This window comes from Rhinolophus sinicus, linkage group LG10 (assembly GCF_036562045.2).
Source record: "Rhinolophus sinicus isolate RSC01 linkage group LG10, ASM3656204v1, whole genome shotgun sequence".
NCBI lineage: Eukaryota > Metazoa > Chordata > Mammalia > Chiroptera > Rhinolophidae > Rhinolophus > Rhinolophus sinicus.
The window spans coordinates 42156736-42172007 of record NC_133759.1 but is presented as its reverse complement, the minus strand read 5'-3'; the positions used below and the strand labels follow the sequence as shown (position 1 = coordinate 42172007).

Here is a 15272-nt window from a genome sequence, read left to right as displayed (position 1 = left end):
CCAACCCACCGTCTCCACTGATCCTCCCAACAGTCCAGGGAAGAAGGTCTTCATATTTTCCCTACGTTACTGGTGAGGAAATTGGAGAACTGCCTGTTTACTCAGGCCCACACAGCCCATCAAATGGCACAGCCCAGGTGAGCGGGTGAGAGCTCTCCCCTTCCATTACCTGCTTCTCTAGGAACGCAGTGCTGTAAAAAGCCTACAGGTTTTCGCCTTTCTTCTTGAAATGCCCTGTCTGGAGTGCCTCCTCTAGTTTCCGTTCTCTTTCCCCAGAGCACACCGTCTCGCCAGCATCATCTCTGGAGGCTTGGCCTTGACCCCAATGAAATGCACCTCAGAACCTGATGGGGTCAGGACAGCCTGAGGGAGCGTGGCCTCCTGTGTGGCATGAGGTGAAATGAGGATCTGTGTCCCCACAGACCTCCCACACTCTGACAGGTGCCAGATGTCCCTTTGGCATTTATAGAGGGAAAACCATTCAGGCATCTGTTTTTCAAACTTCAGATCCCTGGAGGAGGGGAAAGTGCCTGATGTTAGTTGACTCACTGAATAGGGCCTGTGCAGAGATTGGGTGAGAGGAAGAGACAAAGGATGGCATAACAGACCTGTGACCTGGGCAGCCTTACAGGCCCTAAGCTGAAGGGGATCTTGGTTTAATGTTCTACTATCGCTGTCTTGAAATTCTCAATAATATTTTAATTTTTCATTTTGCACTGGGCCCCATAAATTATTCAGCCCGTTCTGAGACATGAAGATGCTGATGGGGCCACTCCTGCTGTCCTCTTAGCTGCTGGGTCACATGTGCCCTCAGGTTTTGAACAAATAAGTTCTGAGCTGAGATAATTCAGACCATCCTGCCTCTCACTCAGTTATTCATTCACTTAACAAATATGTATTTATTGATCTTTTGCTTTTATCTTTATGTAGAATAACATGTCCAAACTATGAAGGAAAAATTGTGATAAAGAGTCAAGCTTACGGTGATAGGTGAGAAAGAAAAACTTATGCTGTATTAATTTTCTTCAACATTTTATTATGAAAATTATTAATGAAATGGACAAGTTGGAAGCATTATGCAGTGAACACCCATATACCCACTGCCCAGGTTATAAATTAACATTTTGCTCTTTTTTTCTTAACATATATCTGTTCATTTATCCATTCTTCTACTCTGTCATCCATCCGGCTTATTTTCTGATTCATTTCAAAGTAAGTTGCAGACATCAGATTTCACCCCAAACCAAACACTTAATATGTGCCACTAATTTTTAGTTCAGTGATCTCAATTCAATCATAACACCTTTTTTTTTAATCAAAAAGGAAAAATACATAGATTTTTATATAAAAACAAATCCTTTTCTGTCAAATATAATTGTGGAATGATAACTAGCATAGGCACAGTGGCAAAAAATTACTGAGTTCCCTTGTGTGTGCAATGAACCAAAGAAAAAATAAGAGAGAAATGGCAGTGTTTGGGGGAACTGCTTCCTACTTTGTTCCAATCAAAACAATAAAAAATAAAATCCCTGGGATGATACTGCCTGTTTCCTCCTTCCTGAGGTGGCTGTGGACCATTCCAAGGAGTTCTGGCTTGGTCAGGGCTGAAGGTGAAGCTGTAAGGTATTGAGTGGGTATTGCATGTAGGAGTGGAGAAAGATACAGGCTGAAGCTGTAGCATGGGGGTGGTCCTCACAGAGGTGATGACGGCTGGGTGAACAGAGGTGAGTGGATAAGTCCTCGGAGACTGACAGCATAGAGTGACAGGAGCCTCTAGAGGGCAAGACTGGGTCACAGGAGGAGAAGGTGATGCTGCTTGAGAAGTCAGAGGAAGCACACTCAGAGGTCGGAGGGTTGTTCTGACTGGTCTTTCAGAGCTGGAGGAGAACACGGAAAACTATCTAAAGTGAGACCTGAAAAAGAGATGCTTTTAGAGATCACCTACCCCACCTTTCACATTTGACCCATGAGCAAACACGGGCGGAGAGACCACTCTGAAGATTAGTGGCAGAGCTAGAGCAAAGTCACTGTTACCCAAGTGGTGCTTTCCCAACAAAGTAACTCAACAGGTTCCTTCCACCAGGACCAAATGCCTTGGGGTCTTGATTTTTATCTTTGGGGGGAAAAAAAAAGAGCATATGAATTTGGCCTTAGGAATACTCAGGAAGTTACCTGGCTTTGCCTTCTGCTAAGTTATTGAGAGAGATTTATACTCTCTGTTAGTGTTTCTCAGTTTTCTTTGCCTCATACCAGTTTTTGATGAATATAAAAATCTAACAACCCCTTCTGGAAATTTTAATGCCTGCTTCTACTTCTCACCCCAACTGAGTGGGGGATCATCATTAACAGGGTAGAACCTGTTTTCGTTGTAGCCTCACCAGCAAAGAAGGTTTTGTTACATATGACTGCATAGTTTATGTAATGAAAAAAAATTTCAAATATAGAGGTAAAATAATAAATATGCTTTCTCTAATAACATAACTCACTTGGGAACCATTTGTCTGAGGAGATGGGCTCCATTTACTTCAGGCTTTTTGTACCCTTGTAGTCCCTCCCATATCAGTTAGGGGTACTTTTAGCTCCAAGTAAAAACTCCCACAATGTGGCTTAAGCAATTAATATAATTTAATTATTTCCCATAATAACTAGTCTAGAAGAAGAAGTTTCCAAGTTCTGTTCAGCAACTCAGTGATAACAGGACTCTGGGTTGGTGTCTCCATGGTTTTCTTGGCATTTCCCCGATGGCCCCCAAATGACCTCCAAAACTCAAGCATCACTTCCTGTTAGGGAGAAAGCGGCAAGTGGGAACAACGCTTTTCCTTGTTTTGCTTATTTGTCAGAGAGGAAGCACTTTCCAGAATCCCACCTCTGCTGTGAGACTTTCCCATCTACCTCCTTGGCCAGAGTTGTATCTCAGGCCCACTCCTAGACCAGCCATTGGCAAAGAGGAACTAGAGCTCTGTGCTAAGCTTAGACCAATCCATGACGCAGCTTACGTTCACGTAACACGTGCAACATGGGGCTTGTATACACTTCACCTTGTTTTTGCCCAACTCCCTCACTAAAATGCGAGCTCCTTGAAGGCAGAAATTTTTCTTTTATTCACTGCTATATTTCCAACACCTGGAATCATGCCAGGAATTCAATAAATAGTTATTAAATGAAGGAAGAAAGGAGCGACTAAGGAAGCAGGGGACCTAGGCTGTGGCTAACCCTCAGTTAGCCCTTGACAGCATACAACCCCAGTTTGATCAATGTGATGGTACTAAATGACGATTGATCACCCAGACTCTAACTTTAATCCTTGTGTCTTTCCTTCTAGGGAGGGAGCCATAGCTGGAGGCTGCTGTTTTGCCAATGACCCTTGCCAATTCCTCCAATTTCTCAGAAGACAAGATGTGTGAAGGGAACAAGACCACCATGGCCAGCCCCCAACTGATGCCCCTGGTGTTGGTCCTGAGTACCATCTCCTTGGTGACCGTGGGGCTCAACCTGCTGGTCCTGTGTGCTGTGCGGAGTGAGCGGAAGCTGCATACTGTGGGGAACCTCTACATCGTCAGCCTCTCCGTGGCAGACCTGATTGTGGGAGCTGTCGTCATGCCCATGAACATCCTCTACCTCCTCATGTCCAAGTGGTCCCTGGGCTGGCCTCTCTGCCTCTTTTGGCTTTCCATGGACTACGTGGCCAGCACAGCATCCATTTTCAGTGTCTTCATCTTATGCATTGATCGCTACCGCTCTGTCCAGCAGCCCCTCAGATACTTGAAGTATCGCACCAAGACCCGAGCGTCAGCCACCATCTTGGGGGCCTGGTTTCTCTCATTCCTGTGGGTTATTCCCATTCTGGGCTGGAAGCACTTCATGCCTCGTAGCTCAGGGCACCGGGAGGACAAGTGTGAGACAGACTTCTACGATGTCACCTGGTTCAAGATCATGACCGCCATCATCAACTTCTACCTGCCCACCTTGCTCATGCTCTGGTTCTACGCCAAGATCTACAAGGCCGTGCAGCAGCACTGTCAGCACCGGGAGCTCCTCAACGGGTCCCTCCCTGCTTTCTCCAGAATTAAGCTGAAGCCAGAGAACCCCAAGGTGGGGGCCAAGAAAACAGGGAAGGGGTCTCTATGGGACGTTCTCAAAAGGAAGCCGAAAGATGCTGGCGGTGGACCTGTCTTGCAACAACCACCCCAAGACCCAAGGGAGATGAAACCCCCAAGTGTCTGCAACCAAGAGGAGGATGAAGTGGACAAACTCCACTGCGTCCCACTGAACGTTGTGCAAACGCAGACGGAGGCCGAGGGGAGCGGCAGAGGCTACATCACCATCAACCAGAGCCAGAGCCAGCTTGAGACCGATGAGCAGGACCTGAACACGCAGGGGGCCAGCGAGATGTCAGACGATCAGATCCTAGGGGATAGCCAGTCCTTCTCCCCGCCAGACTCAGACATCCCCACGGAGCCGGGATCGGGGACAGGCAAACCAAGAAGTGGGTCTAGCGCAGGCCTGGGTTACATCAAGTTCACTTGGAAGAGGCTCCGCTCACATTCAAGACAGTGTGTGTCTGGGTTGCACATGAACCGAGAACGGAAGGCCGCCAAGCAATTGGGTTTTATCATGGCCGCCTTCATCCTGTGCTGGATTCCGTACTTCATCTTCTTCCTGGTCATTGCTTTCTGCGAGAGCTGTTGCAACGAACATGTGCACATGTTCACCATCTGGCTGGGCTACTTCAACTCCACACTGAACCCCCTCATCTACCCTTTGTGCAATGAGAACTTCAAGAAGACATTCAAGAAAATTCTGCACATTCACTCCTAAGGGAGGCTACAAGGGGATGCCACAAAGGGACGCTGAGGATGTCACTGAAGGAAATGGAAGGTGAAGGCCAGTGAGTTGCCAGGTACCTGGGCTTTCTGGGTCAGAAGAATAGCCTTAGAGGCTGGGGTCATTTGGAAAGTTCTGAGGCACTGCTGGAAGAACAGCAGATGGCGGTGTCTGCAGAGATTGTACTCTGAGTCAAAAGCAGGCTATTTCCAAGAGAATCGTATCCGGATGAGCGCTCCTGCTCCTCAGGAAATGTGGGAGCCTCAGACTTTCATTGTAATTGGAGCTTCCAGACTGAATTAATGGGCAGTTGAAGGGACATATGGGTAGAGTTCCACTGGAGAATTAGAACTCTTGAACCTTCCTGGAATGGAGCTATATGACTGTGCAGAGATCTGACACATGCCGACTGGTGCCATCTCCTTCCAGAGGTCACTGTGAGAGGCATAACAGCTATTGCACTGACTACCACTTCTCAGAACACCTCTCTTCTGAGCCTCTTTTACAGCTTTCTCCAGAACCAATATCTGAACCATCCTGGAAATTCTGCTTTATTATTTCCCACTCACGCATGTCTCGGAGTTGACAGGAAATTATGCAGCTTGCCCACCCATCGTTTTTAACCCCAAATTCCCTTTAGCTATTAATAAATGATGAGAAAAGCTGCCCTCCAAAGAAAGAGAAAAGGAATTTTTTTTTAATGGTTGTACATTAAAAAGGAAATGAGGAGAAGAAAGCCATGTTTCTTGAGGGCTGTGCCAGGATTATCTCATCTAAGCCCCACGACACCCCACAAGAGGGGGAGGGTGTTACTAGAGAAGCAAATTAGGTGCAGCAAGATGAAATAAGGGGGCTAAGATCACATAGCTATTTATATGAGAGAGCGAGAACGAAAACGCTGTGGGGTTCCAGCTCATTTTCTCATTTTCTCTAAAAGGCAAAAATGTGTCCTGTTAAGTACACACACTCACACACTCACACACTCACACACACACACAGAATTTCTGAGAGTGGTAGCAATTCTCAAAAGAATATGTTGAGAGGAGGAGCAGCTGACATAGACTATGTCTGCAGCCACAGAAGGTGACACTTTGAAAGGACAGTATGCTATTTATCTGTGAGTTCTGCTGTTTATCTAAAAGTGGTCGTACTCTTTTATAGTCATACGTCTTAAGTAAAAACTAGCAAAGGCATGGGAACCTACAATGTTATGTGGTGTTTATGTTGCCATCTGATTGTGATTTGTACTTTAAAACTTGATGCTAAACTGTACTATATGTAGCAAATAGAGTGCCTGTACAAGCTGGTATTTTGTGTCTTGTGTTCCGTTTGCATGACCTGTTAAAATGAGAGATTTTTTCACTCACCTAAAATATGATATTTGAAACTATACTGTTACGAGTTTGATTTATTTAATTCTCTGTTCTGAGTCTTTTATAGTGAAATGTACTGTCAAATCTTACAAGATATGATATAGGGTCTCTCTTTGGTTTCTGGTCACATTTGTAAATATCTTTAGAAAAGAACTTACTTTTTATAACTAGCTTCACTCTCACTCTGCTTTGCATCCCCCAAAGCTCTTCTTGCTCAAAACTGTGGGAGCTGAGCAGACTTCTGTCCTGGTTTGAGAAGCTGCAGCTGATCTGTCTCCAGGTCAGAAACCATTTTCCAGAAAGCCTGTGAAAGCTTTGCTCCCTGCAATCCCTCAGGATCAAGAACTCCTAAAAAGACTACTCCAACACACAAACGGCTAAGTGCCCATTATTTATGTTGATGAACAATTGAGGCAACTAGCGAAGGAAAGTAGTTATGATCTGTGACTTTGGATCAAAGAGACCTGGATTTGAGTCGGACAAAAACAAGAAACGATCAGTATAAATTGTCAAAGCATAAAGAACAAAGTCCATGTATTATTGCATTACAGTGTTTACAGTGCTTGCAGCGTGTCTGGTACACAGTGGGACTCAGGTGCATTTTTCAAACATACTGAGCATATACCATGTGCCAGACTTTGTGCTTTACTGCCATCATCTCATATAACCTTTGCAGCAATCTCATGAGGGAGATTTCTGTGTTTTCACAATTAGGCAAGCTGACGCACAGAAAGGTTAAGGACCAGCTCTAAGATCTGATTCTGGAATGTACTTCCTTTCCATACTATCAACCTTCTCTTCCTACTCCTGTCTGAATGACTACATTAATTTTTGAATTGATGAAAGGCAATGGAATATGGTGCAGAGATAACTCAGCCCCAGTCCATTCAGCGAAGAATCAGTGGCTGATGGCTTGCACAAAATCCAGCTGAAACCAGTCTTTCTGCCCTAAATATTAAAATAAATACCTTTTAGGAGAAGGCCATCATAGAGACCTTGATTGTAGATAAAAACTTGCAGACTTGGAAGCTCCTTTGGGTTTCTTTTTATGGGCTTAAAGCTGATCAGCTTAAACCCAATTCCTTGAATAACCAATTTGCCACATTTACAAAATGTTGGCTTCTTTTTAACTATTTACAAGGTTTACAACAATGCATATTGCATGAGGCTTTTAAGAACACTTTTCTACAATTGTTGTGAAGTTATAGTAACCGATTCTCATTTTTCTTTATAGTCACATATTGAGGAAGGTTCAGTATGCTTTGTCCCCAGCTTGCTGCTACTGCAGGGAGAGACTGAGTTGCAGAGAGGGAAGAAATAAAGGGCAGGAGACTGACGGTAAGAGAAGGGAAAAATAAGGGGTAAAAATAAGAGGAAACTAGGGGAGGCAGGGAAGATAGAGAGTCAGAGAGAACAGACCATGGGGAAGAGATGGCGGACACCAAGGGAGAGAAGAGGGATAGATGCATGTGCAGAGGGACAGAGATGGGGACAGATTGAGGAGCAGATGGAAGAGATTAAGAGGCAGAGAGATTGTTTAGGGAAAGACAAAGGGAGAAACTGAAGAATGGGAAGGGAGACAGAAAAGGAAAAGTAGAGTGGCATAATAGTAATACACTCAAGAAAAATCTATATTCAAGAACATATTCGTCATTAATTTATTCATAAGTTAAATTTATTCAAATGAAGAATAAACCATCCTTAGCTTTTGATAAATAGAAAATTCCTTCACATACTTCTCTGAAGACAACATGAAAACCAGTCAAGTACTACATCACATGAATCTTTAAAAGCTGGTGAAGCCATTCCATCCCATAGAAATTGCTATAAACCTTAGACGTTGGTAATGTTAGCAACGTGTTCATTCAGAAAATCCATGAGTCTACAGATTGTCTGATATATTGGTCATTTGGCTACTTGGTTTGCAGAAAATTGCTGGTCTCTCTTTTGAAGATGGGCCTTCCAGAAGACAGATTTAATAGTCTTAACACAGGGCAAAAAGAGTCTGGAGATCTCCTGGCAGCAACGCACTCTAAGCGCTGTAAAGAAACAATGCTGTTAAGCTCTAACATGCCGTCATGTCATCCCACAGTTTCTTGGACTTTCAAAGCCTAGGTTGTGTGGCATATGGTTCCCATTGTGGGGAGTGTGTGCTCTGTGTGCTCTGCTCAACTGAGCTGCAAGACAAGTGACAGAGGTAATAGACCTGAATGACTGTGTCTTGAATAAATGTCGTGGTCTTATTGCCCTGCTGTGTCTGAGAACATTCTCTGCCTTTTTACGACTCCCGGTCTTGCATTGTCCTTGATGTTCCACCTTCTTGTTGCCCCAAACGTCTGTCTCCCCCATCCTGGCCTGTAGGGCAGGTCTTCTTCTCTGAGCCTCACCCTAATTCCCTGCTAACAAAGAGGCCACATTTGTAACCTGAGTGACCATCTATTTTGGATGCCCAGACCTCATCTGTCTATTTAACTAAAACTTTTTGAACACTTCTTGGGCCAGTCCTTGAGCCAAGCATTAGGAGACAATGGAGAACAAAGCAGACATGGTCTCAACTCTGTGGAGCTACTTCAGGGTTGCAAGTGGCAGAAACCAGCCACTTGTGAATGGCCACTGGGGTGTTTTGTTCAAGCCAGTAACATTCTGGATGACCCCACCTCTGGAAGGGCTGGAGCCAAGTAAGCCACAGGAACCTCAACAGTCAGAATGTGATGAAGTTCCCTCTGGGGCCATTGACCTATGTAACTCATTCCCACTCTCTTTGAGCATTAGTTCAAAAGTCCAAAGCTCAGGGTAAAGAATTGTTCCATGTTCACCTCATCTGCTATCAACTCTGAAGGGAGGTGGGAGGGCCAGGTGGCTCATGTGGGACAAACACAGCCAGAGGACCAGCAGTTCCCAGAGAAGACACAAATGTTGTGAGCTGGGCAGAAACTCTAAAAGGTGTTAATTACAAGGGTCTTGAAGTCCAGCAGGGGAAACAAGCTTGTAAAGAACTAACTTCAACCTAGCCTCATATATGCTAAGTAGACTGAGGCCGAGAGATGGCGGGTGTCAGGTATATCTTCACATAGGGAGTGACACCCCATCCTGGTTTTTTTTTTAATCACATTTATTACACTAAATATATACATTAAAATGCAGCCATTTTAAATGTAGAATTCAATGAGTTTTGACAAATGTGTACAATCATGTCGACCCCATCTCAATCAAGATAAACAGAACATTTCTATCACCTCAGAAAGCTCCTCTTGCCCCTCCCTTTCTGCCCCAGACAACCACTGATCTGACTTCTATCACTATAGATTAGGTTTGCTGATTCTAGAACTTTCCATAAGTGGAATCATATAATATGTATTTTTTTCCATCAACATTTTGTCTAAGATTCACCCACATTTCAACTGGATTTTGAAGACGGAGAAAGGGTTAGACAAGCAGAAGAAGTGTGAGAGTATTGCAGATGGAGAGAGAAATAAGCAGAGTGTGCTTAAAACACCAGGATTAGTTTAGTGCGGCCCAAGCATGCAGTCTGAGGGGGCAGTAACGGGAAGAGCCTGATATTGTGGAAAGAGTTGACAATGTTGAATTACACTTGAGCCCTGTGCTCCTGAAAAACAGCAATGATTAAGAAATCCATCCCCATCCCAACACTCACACTCTTGTGCTTCAGAAACGGTTTACTGCAAGGAACCATTAATCCTCATAGGACTTAGATAAGACTCGTGTGTTTACCCGTGGCAAGGCCAGACACAGTCTTGACTTCCTATTCTTTGCCTTTTAAATGATTAGCTGAACTACTTGTCTCCACTGATCAAACAAAATGCTGTTAACTAATGATGATTAGCTAAGCTCCTCTCATTCCCCAGGCTCCTTAATTTTGGCCCCCACTCAGGCTGAGCCAGCATACAACCCCTCCTGAGAGCTGGCTGGCCTCAGAGTAAAAGGTTCTTGGATTTACTACTACCTGATCCAACTACCCATTTTTTCCCACTTTCCCACACCTACTGCCTTCTAGCTTTCTTCACTATTCCCCGCGGAAGAAACTTTTCGCCTAAGCCTTGAGACATTTGCAGATTTTTTTGGTCAGAATGGTCTGTTTCCCTATTGCAATATCCTCCTCCCTGACTGTAAGAGTCTCTCTCCTCTCCCCTACCCTTATTAAGAACCCTTTCAAATTCAGTAGCTTCTTACTAAGTCAAATAGTCTTCGATTAGAATTCTGGCCCAAAAGTTCTTTATCCTTCAGCAAGCTCCTTAACTTTTCCTAGCCTCCGTTCTTGCATATGTAAAGTGGGGACAATATAACACCTACTTTGCAGGAGCTTTGTGGCAATTAGAGATGTGAAACCCTGAAAACACAGTAGATAATAAATAGTAGTCATTACTCTTGTTATTATGAGTCTATAGAGCTACATCAGAGTTAGTTTGTGAATGGCCTTATAGATCAGATGAAGTTTATACTCACTGTTGTGTCAACACCTGTCCAATGCTTGGCACACAGTGCTTGCTCAATAAATAATTTAGATGAATAACTATCCCATTGACAGCGGTGAGCTATGAGAATAAAGCCTGGTTCAGAAAGAGCAGGTTGGTCATTGTCGACTTTCATCAACCTTTATCTATTAAAACTCTCATCTGTCTCTCCACACCTGCCTCCCTGATGGTCTCGAGGGTATATTTGATGCAGCCCCTCTTGGGAAATGGAAATGATGATAATTCCTGTCATCCTTTGAAATCAAAAGAGAGAATGTGAAGCACTTTTTTTTAAAGCCTGACGGGCATATACGCATTCCCACATCTGATACGCGAGAGTCTCTCTAGATCAGCTGTCACCAGGGGGCTTCGCCTACCTCCCGATGCCCCGCCTTCCCCAAGACTCAAATTCCTCCCACTCAGCCGGGTGCTAGGGGCTCCTTTACCAGGCTGGCCCGCAGCTCCGTGTGCGCATGCGCACCACAAACCTCCAGCAGGCGGGGGCGGGGCCACGTTGCGTCATCGGGGTGCGCTCTGCGGAGGACGCTGTGGTTGCCGGAAGTTGAGCGGCGGTAAGTGAGCCGCGCTGAGGGAGTGAGGGAGGAGTGGGGTCCTACCGGTTTGGTTTTAGAGATCTGGCCGGAAGGGGCGAGCTCGGCGTTGAGGGCAAGGGTCACGGAGGGTCTCAGGATCCGTTCCCCATGGAGTCACTGACTCTGGCTCGCGTCGTCGTCCACCCGCGCGTCCCCTCAGACTGGTTCAGCCCGGGGTCTTCAGACTGGAGGCTCCCTCCAGTTTCCTCAGTCAGTCCGTCTTGCCCTCGGGCAGGGAGTGCTCGGATCTCTGGTGTTGGAAGACCGGAGACAGATCGCCAAGGTGCTCCTCCTGGCTTTGCCTGGATGTGATAGGTGACTCGGGCACGTCACTCCTGAGCTCCTTCCCACATCTGTAAAATGGGAGCGATCCTAAGGTCATTTGTGGAGCGAGAACGTTAAATTAGGTCGATTCTGAGGGCGTTTCTGAGATAAGGTTCTTGACTCCTCGGTTTGGTCCAAGGGTTACAAACTTTACTGCTTAATTAGGTCAGGTAATGCTCGGTTAGTTAGGTAAATGTACTAGGTGTGAGAAAATTTCTATGTCCCAAGTAGAGTCACACTTTTATTTTTACTGAGTGGACTTTTATGAGCACAATACTAACATGATACAGGAGAAACGCAGCCAAAATTCCAGTGCGCGTGTGTGCGCGCGTGCAATCTTGATTTTTAAACCCTGGCGACTACTGTTTTTAATTGGCAACTAATTTAAAAACATTTTTTTTTAACTCTCTGCAACTGACATCAGGCATATCTGTGGTCGCAAGTTTGGGACCCCGAGGTCTCAGGCTCCCTTTCCCATTGAATGCTTGGGTTTCTTCTGTGACACTCCTGCCCACTGGTTAAGTTTCTTACGTGACAGAATGTTCACTACTTCTGGTTACTCCCGTTTGGTCTTCCCCGAGCTCTGACTCTTAAAAAGTCATGTGTTGAGCTGAAAGCAGTCCCAGTAGTTTCAGCTCATTTTCCGTTCTTCAGGCTCTTGAGAATCTCTCTTCTACTTTAGTGCCCACGCATCTTTGAGAGCTGCAAGTTTTGTCTTCCACTTTCCACCTTTTCTTCAGACTAAGCACATTGAATTTATTTATCCTTAGAAAACACAACAATAGGGAATTGTATGTGCCAGGCATTGTTGTAAGTAAGCACTGGTGATGTAGTGGTAAAATAAAACAAAAAAGAACCCTTGTTTCATGGAGCCTATTTTTTTATCGTGGTGACAACCATTGTGCTTGTCAATAATACAATACTTTGAATGGGTGGTAGGTGTTTCAGATCCTGACAGATGCTACAAAAAAAGAAACAGTAATGGGATGGGGAGTAATGGGGGGAAGCAGAGGAAGCTCTTTTCAGAGGTAGGTGCTAAGGGGTGACTCCGCTAAGAAGGTGACATTTTAGCTAACACCTGAAACCTGGTTAAAGAAGAAGCCACATTTGTGAAGGCTCATCTTGCGCACTTGTTTCTACATCCCCCAACTCTGTGCTCGTCTTCTTAAACAGCTACGGGCTGTGTCCCACCTGTAGCTCTTTGCTCCTGCTGCCTTGAACATCTCCTCTACCCCCTTCATTTTTCTTGGCCAACTCCTCCCTGCCCCTCTCGTGACATGATTTTTAAACCCTTTAAGAAGTTGACTACAGGGCTCTCATTGAACCACAGGGTCCTTTTTCTGTTCCCAGACAGCCTCTCATAATAGAGAATAAGCATAAATATTTATTGAGCTTCTGTGTGCCTGGCACTGCTCTGCAAGCTGGAAATAGCAAAATGAGTAAGATACACATATCTGTCCTCAAGGAAATATTTTCTTTTTTAAGTCACAGAGCTAGACAACAATACTATGGTGTGAAGCTATTGTAGAGGTTTGCTAGAGGAGGACTTAGGGGGCTCATAAGTCAGGCTGAGGAATCAGAGAAGGCTGTTGTGAGGAGGTGTTCTTTATCCAAGTCCTAAAGGATGAGCAGGATTAGCCAGGGGAAGGGCTGGGAGGTGGGGTGCTGTTGCAGACATTGGGAATGGCATGAGCAAAGGGCTGTGGACAACCACGCATGAGCTACAAGCACCTCACCCAAGTTAGAGTGTAGAGCTGGAAGGTAAGCGGTGACTGGGAAGGTAGGCAGGAAGCCGATCGTGAGGGCTCACAATTGTGGGCAATAGCAGGTCACGAACGCAGGCTTTGGAATCTAAAATACCTGGGGACCGATAGTGGCCTTGCTGCTGACGTAGTTTTGTAACCTTGGGTAAGTCGCTCTCTTTCCAAGCTTCAGTTTCTTTGTCTATAAAAAGGGGAGATATAAGTCTACCTCCCAGGGTTGCTGTGAGAATTGAAAGAGATGATATGTGTTACTCACTTGGCACTGGTACATGGTAAACAATAAACTATAGCAGATAATATTGCCGTGCTAAGAAGTTTGGACTTTATTTTGAAAATATGGTGGCGGAGAGTGGGGCAACGAAGGATTTTAAGCAGGGTGTGACATGTCCTCGCCTGTTTTAAATAACCGAGGTAGCATTGTGGTGGTTGTACTAGCCAGGGCAGGACCAGCAGGACACCGGTCAGGGCACTGTGGCCATGGTCTAGGTGACAGAGGAAGGAGGCCTGCACCAAGGCAGTGGCTGTGGGGAGAGAACGGGGTGGCTTTGTTTGTGAGATAAAGGAAGTGGGATTTGCTGACTGGTAACTGAATGACCTTACACAGGGAGAGGAGGGAGACGGGAATCAGCATATGAGGAGTGGGGTGAGGAAGTGACTCCTCTGTGTGGAAATAATAAGAAAGGTCTTTGATGAGTGGTCCATGACTGGTTATCCCTGACCTTCTCTGAGATTTTATTTGGAAGTCCAATGGGCTCTGTCCTCCTATTTCATTTACATGACATGAAGTTCATGAATGCCTTCCTTCTTTCCTCTGTCTCCCAGTCCTCCCACCTTTCTCCACTGTCAGTGAGGCCAGATTGTGTATTCAAGGGAGAATAAATAGGTGCTGCCTTGTTAGCAGGTAGACAGTATGTACGCATCTCCATGGTCTTGGCCGACTGGGTACCACCCTATTCACTCGGTGTCAGTCCAGCCCCAGAATAATCACCTTTGGGTGATTTATCTTCTTTCTTTGACCTTGTTCCTGTTTGACAGTCTCTGTTTGAGTGTGCGGTGTAGGAAAGAAGTCCTCTTTCCTCCAGGAGTCTGACCGTGCAGAGCAGGACGGTGCTTTTCTTGAGGTAACCTAAGGCCCCACCTCGCTTGTTACAAACATGCTTTCGAGACGGTTGCACTAGGGGCTCTCAGCACTGCTCAGCGCTTCTCCTGTGTATGTGGGCAGCTCCCTCGCCCATCTTCTTGTCTTTCACATTTTCATGCCTCTCCTAGCTTCCTAACCTTGCCTTTGACTCTTCCCGGTATCAGACCTTGATGTTGCCAGAACTCCTGAACACAGCTCTGTCCTCATCTTTTGAATTCTCCGCATATCTGATATTGCTGATACTCCTTCAGGTATGAAAACCATTCCTGCTTTGTACTAGCCCTCTGGCCATTTCCCCCTCAGTTTCCATTGTGGCTCTTTTCCTCCTCTTGTCTCTTAAATGCTAGTTTTCTCCAATGCTCTGCTTTCTACTCTGCTCTTCTCACCCACAGGTTCAACTCCCATTTATGTGCCTGCCAGTGACTGCTGATTTGTATCTTGAGCCTGGATTTCTCCTGAGTACCAGCCCTCAACCTCAGCAAGTTCAAAACTAAGCTCAGCATCTTCCCTCCAAACCTCTGGTTCTTTCTCCATTCTTTACGCTCACTCATTCCCTTTCTTCCATTTGGTCCTTCAAAACAGAACCCTGGGAGTCCTCTTGGACTTTTCCCTCTGATACCCGCCCCCCGCCTCCCCCACGCCAGCCCAGGCCGTCATCAGAGCTCCACAGATTCTGCTTCCTTCATGTCTCCCGACACGTCTTCTCCGTTTTCTCTCCCACTGCCTTAGTTCAGGCTCTTCTCACTTCCTGTCTATATTCCTGCACAGCCTCCCAACTGGCA

General features: G+C 45.5%; 2 protein-coding genes across 4 annotated transcripts in view; both read left to right on the top strand.

The window, feature by feature from the left end:
• HRH1 (histamine receptor H1) overlaps nt 1–8449 on the top strand; it is an 86155-nt gene extending 77706 nt beyond the window's left edge. For both annotated transcript variants that reach the window (XM_019732695.2, XM_019732696.2), the window contains exon 2: nt 3323–8449. In XM_019732695.2, coding sequence (XP_019588254.2) covers nt 3358–4818 — 1461 coding nt within the window. In that variant the 5' untranslated portion in view covers nt 3323–3357 and the 3' untranslated portion in view covers nt 4819–8449. The remainder of the gene's footprint in view (nt 1–3322) is intronic.
• Nucleotides 8450–11094: 2645 nt separating this feature from the next.
• Nucleotides 11095–15272, top strand: part of ATG7 (autophagy related 7) — a 219893-nt gene continuing 215715 nt past the window's right edge. The window contains exon 1 of one of the 2 annotated variants that reach the window (XM_019732654.2): nt 11095–11241. The gene's annotated coding sequence lies outside the window, so the exon portion shown is untranslated. The remainder of the gene's footprint in view (nt 11242–15272) is intronic. The other variant, XM_019732653.2, reaches the window with a different exon arrangement.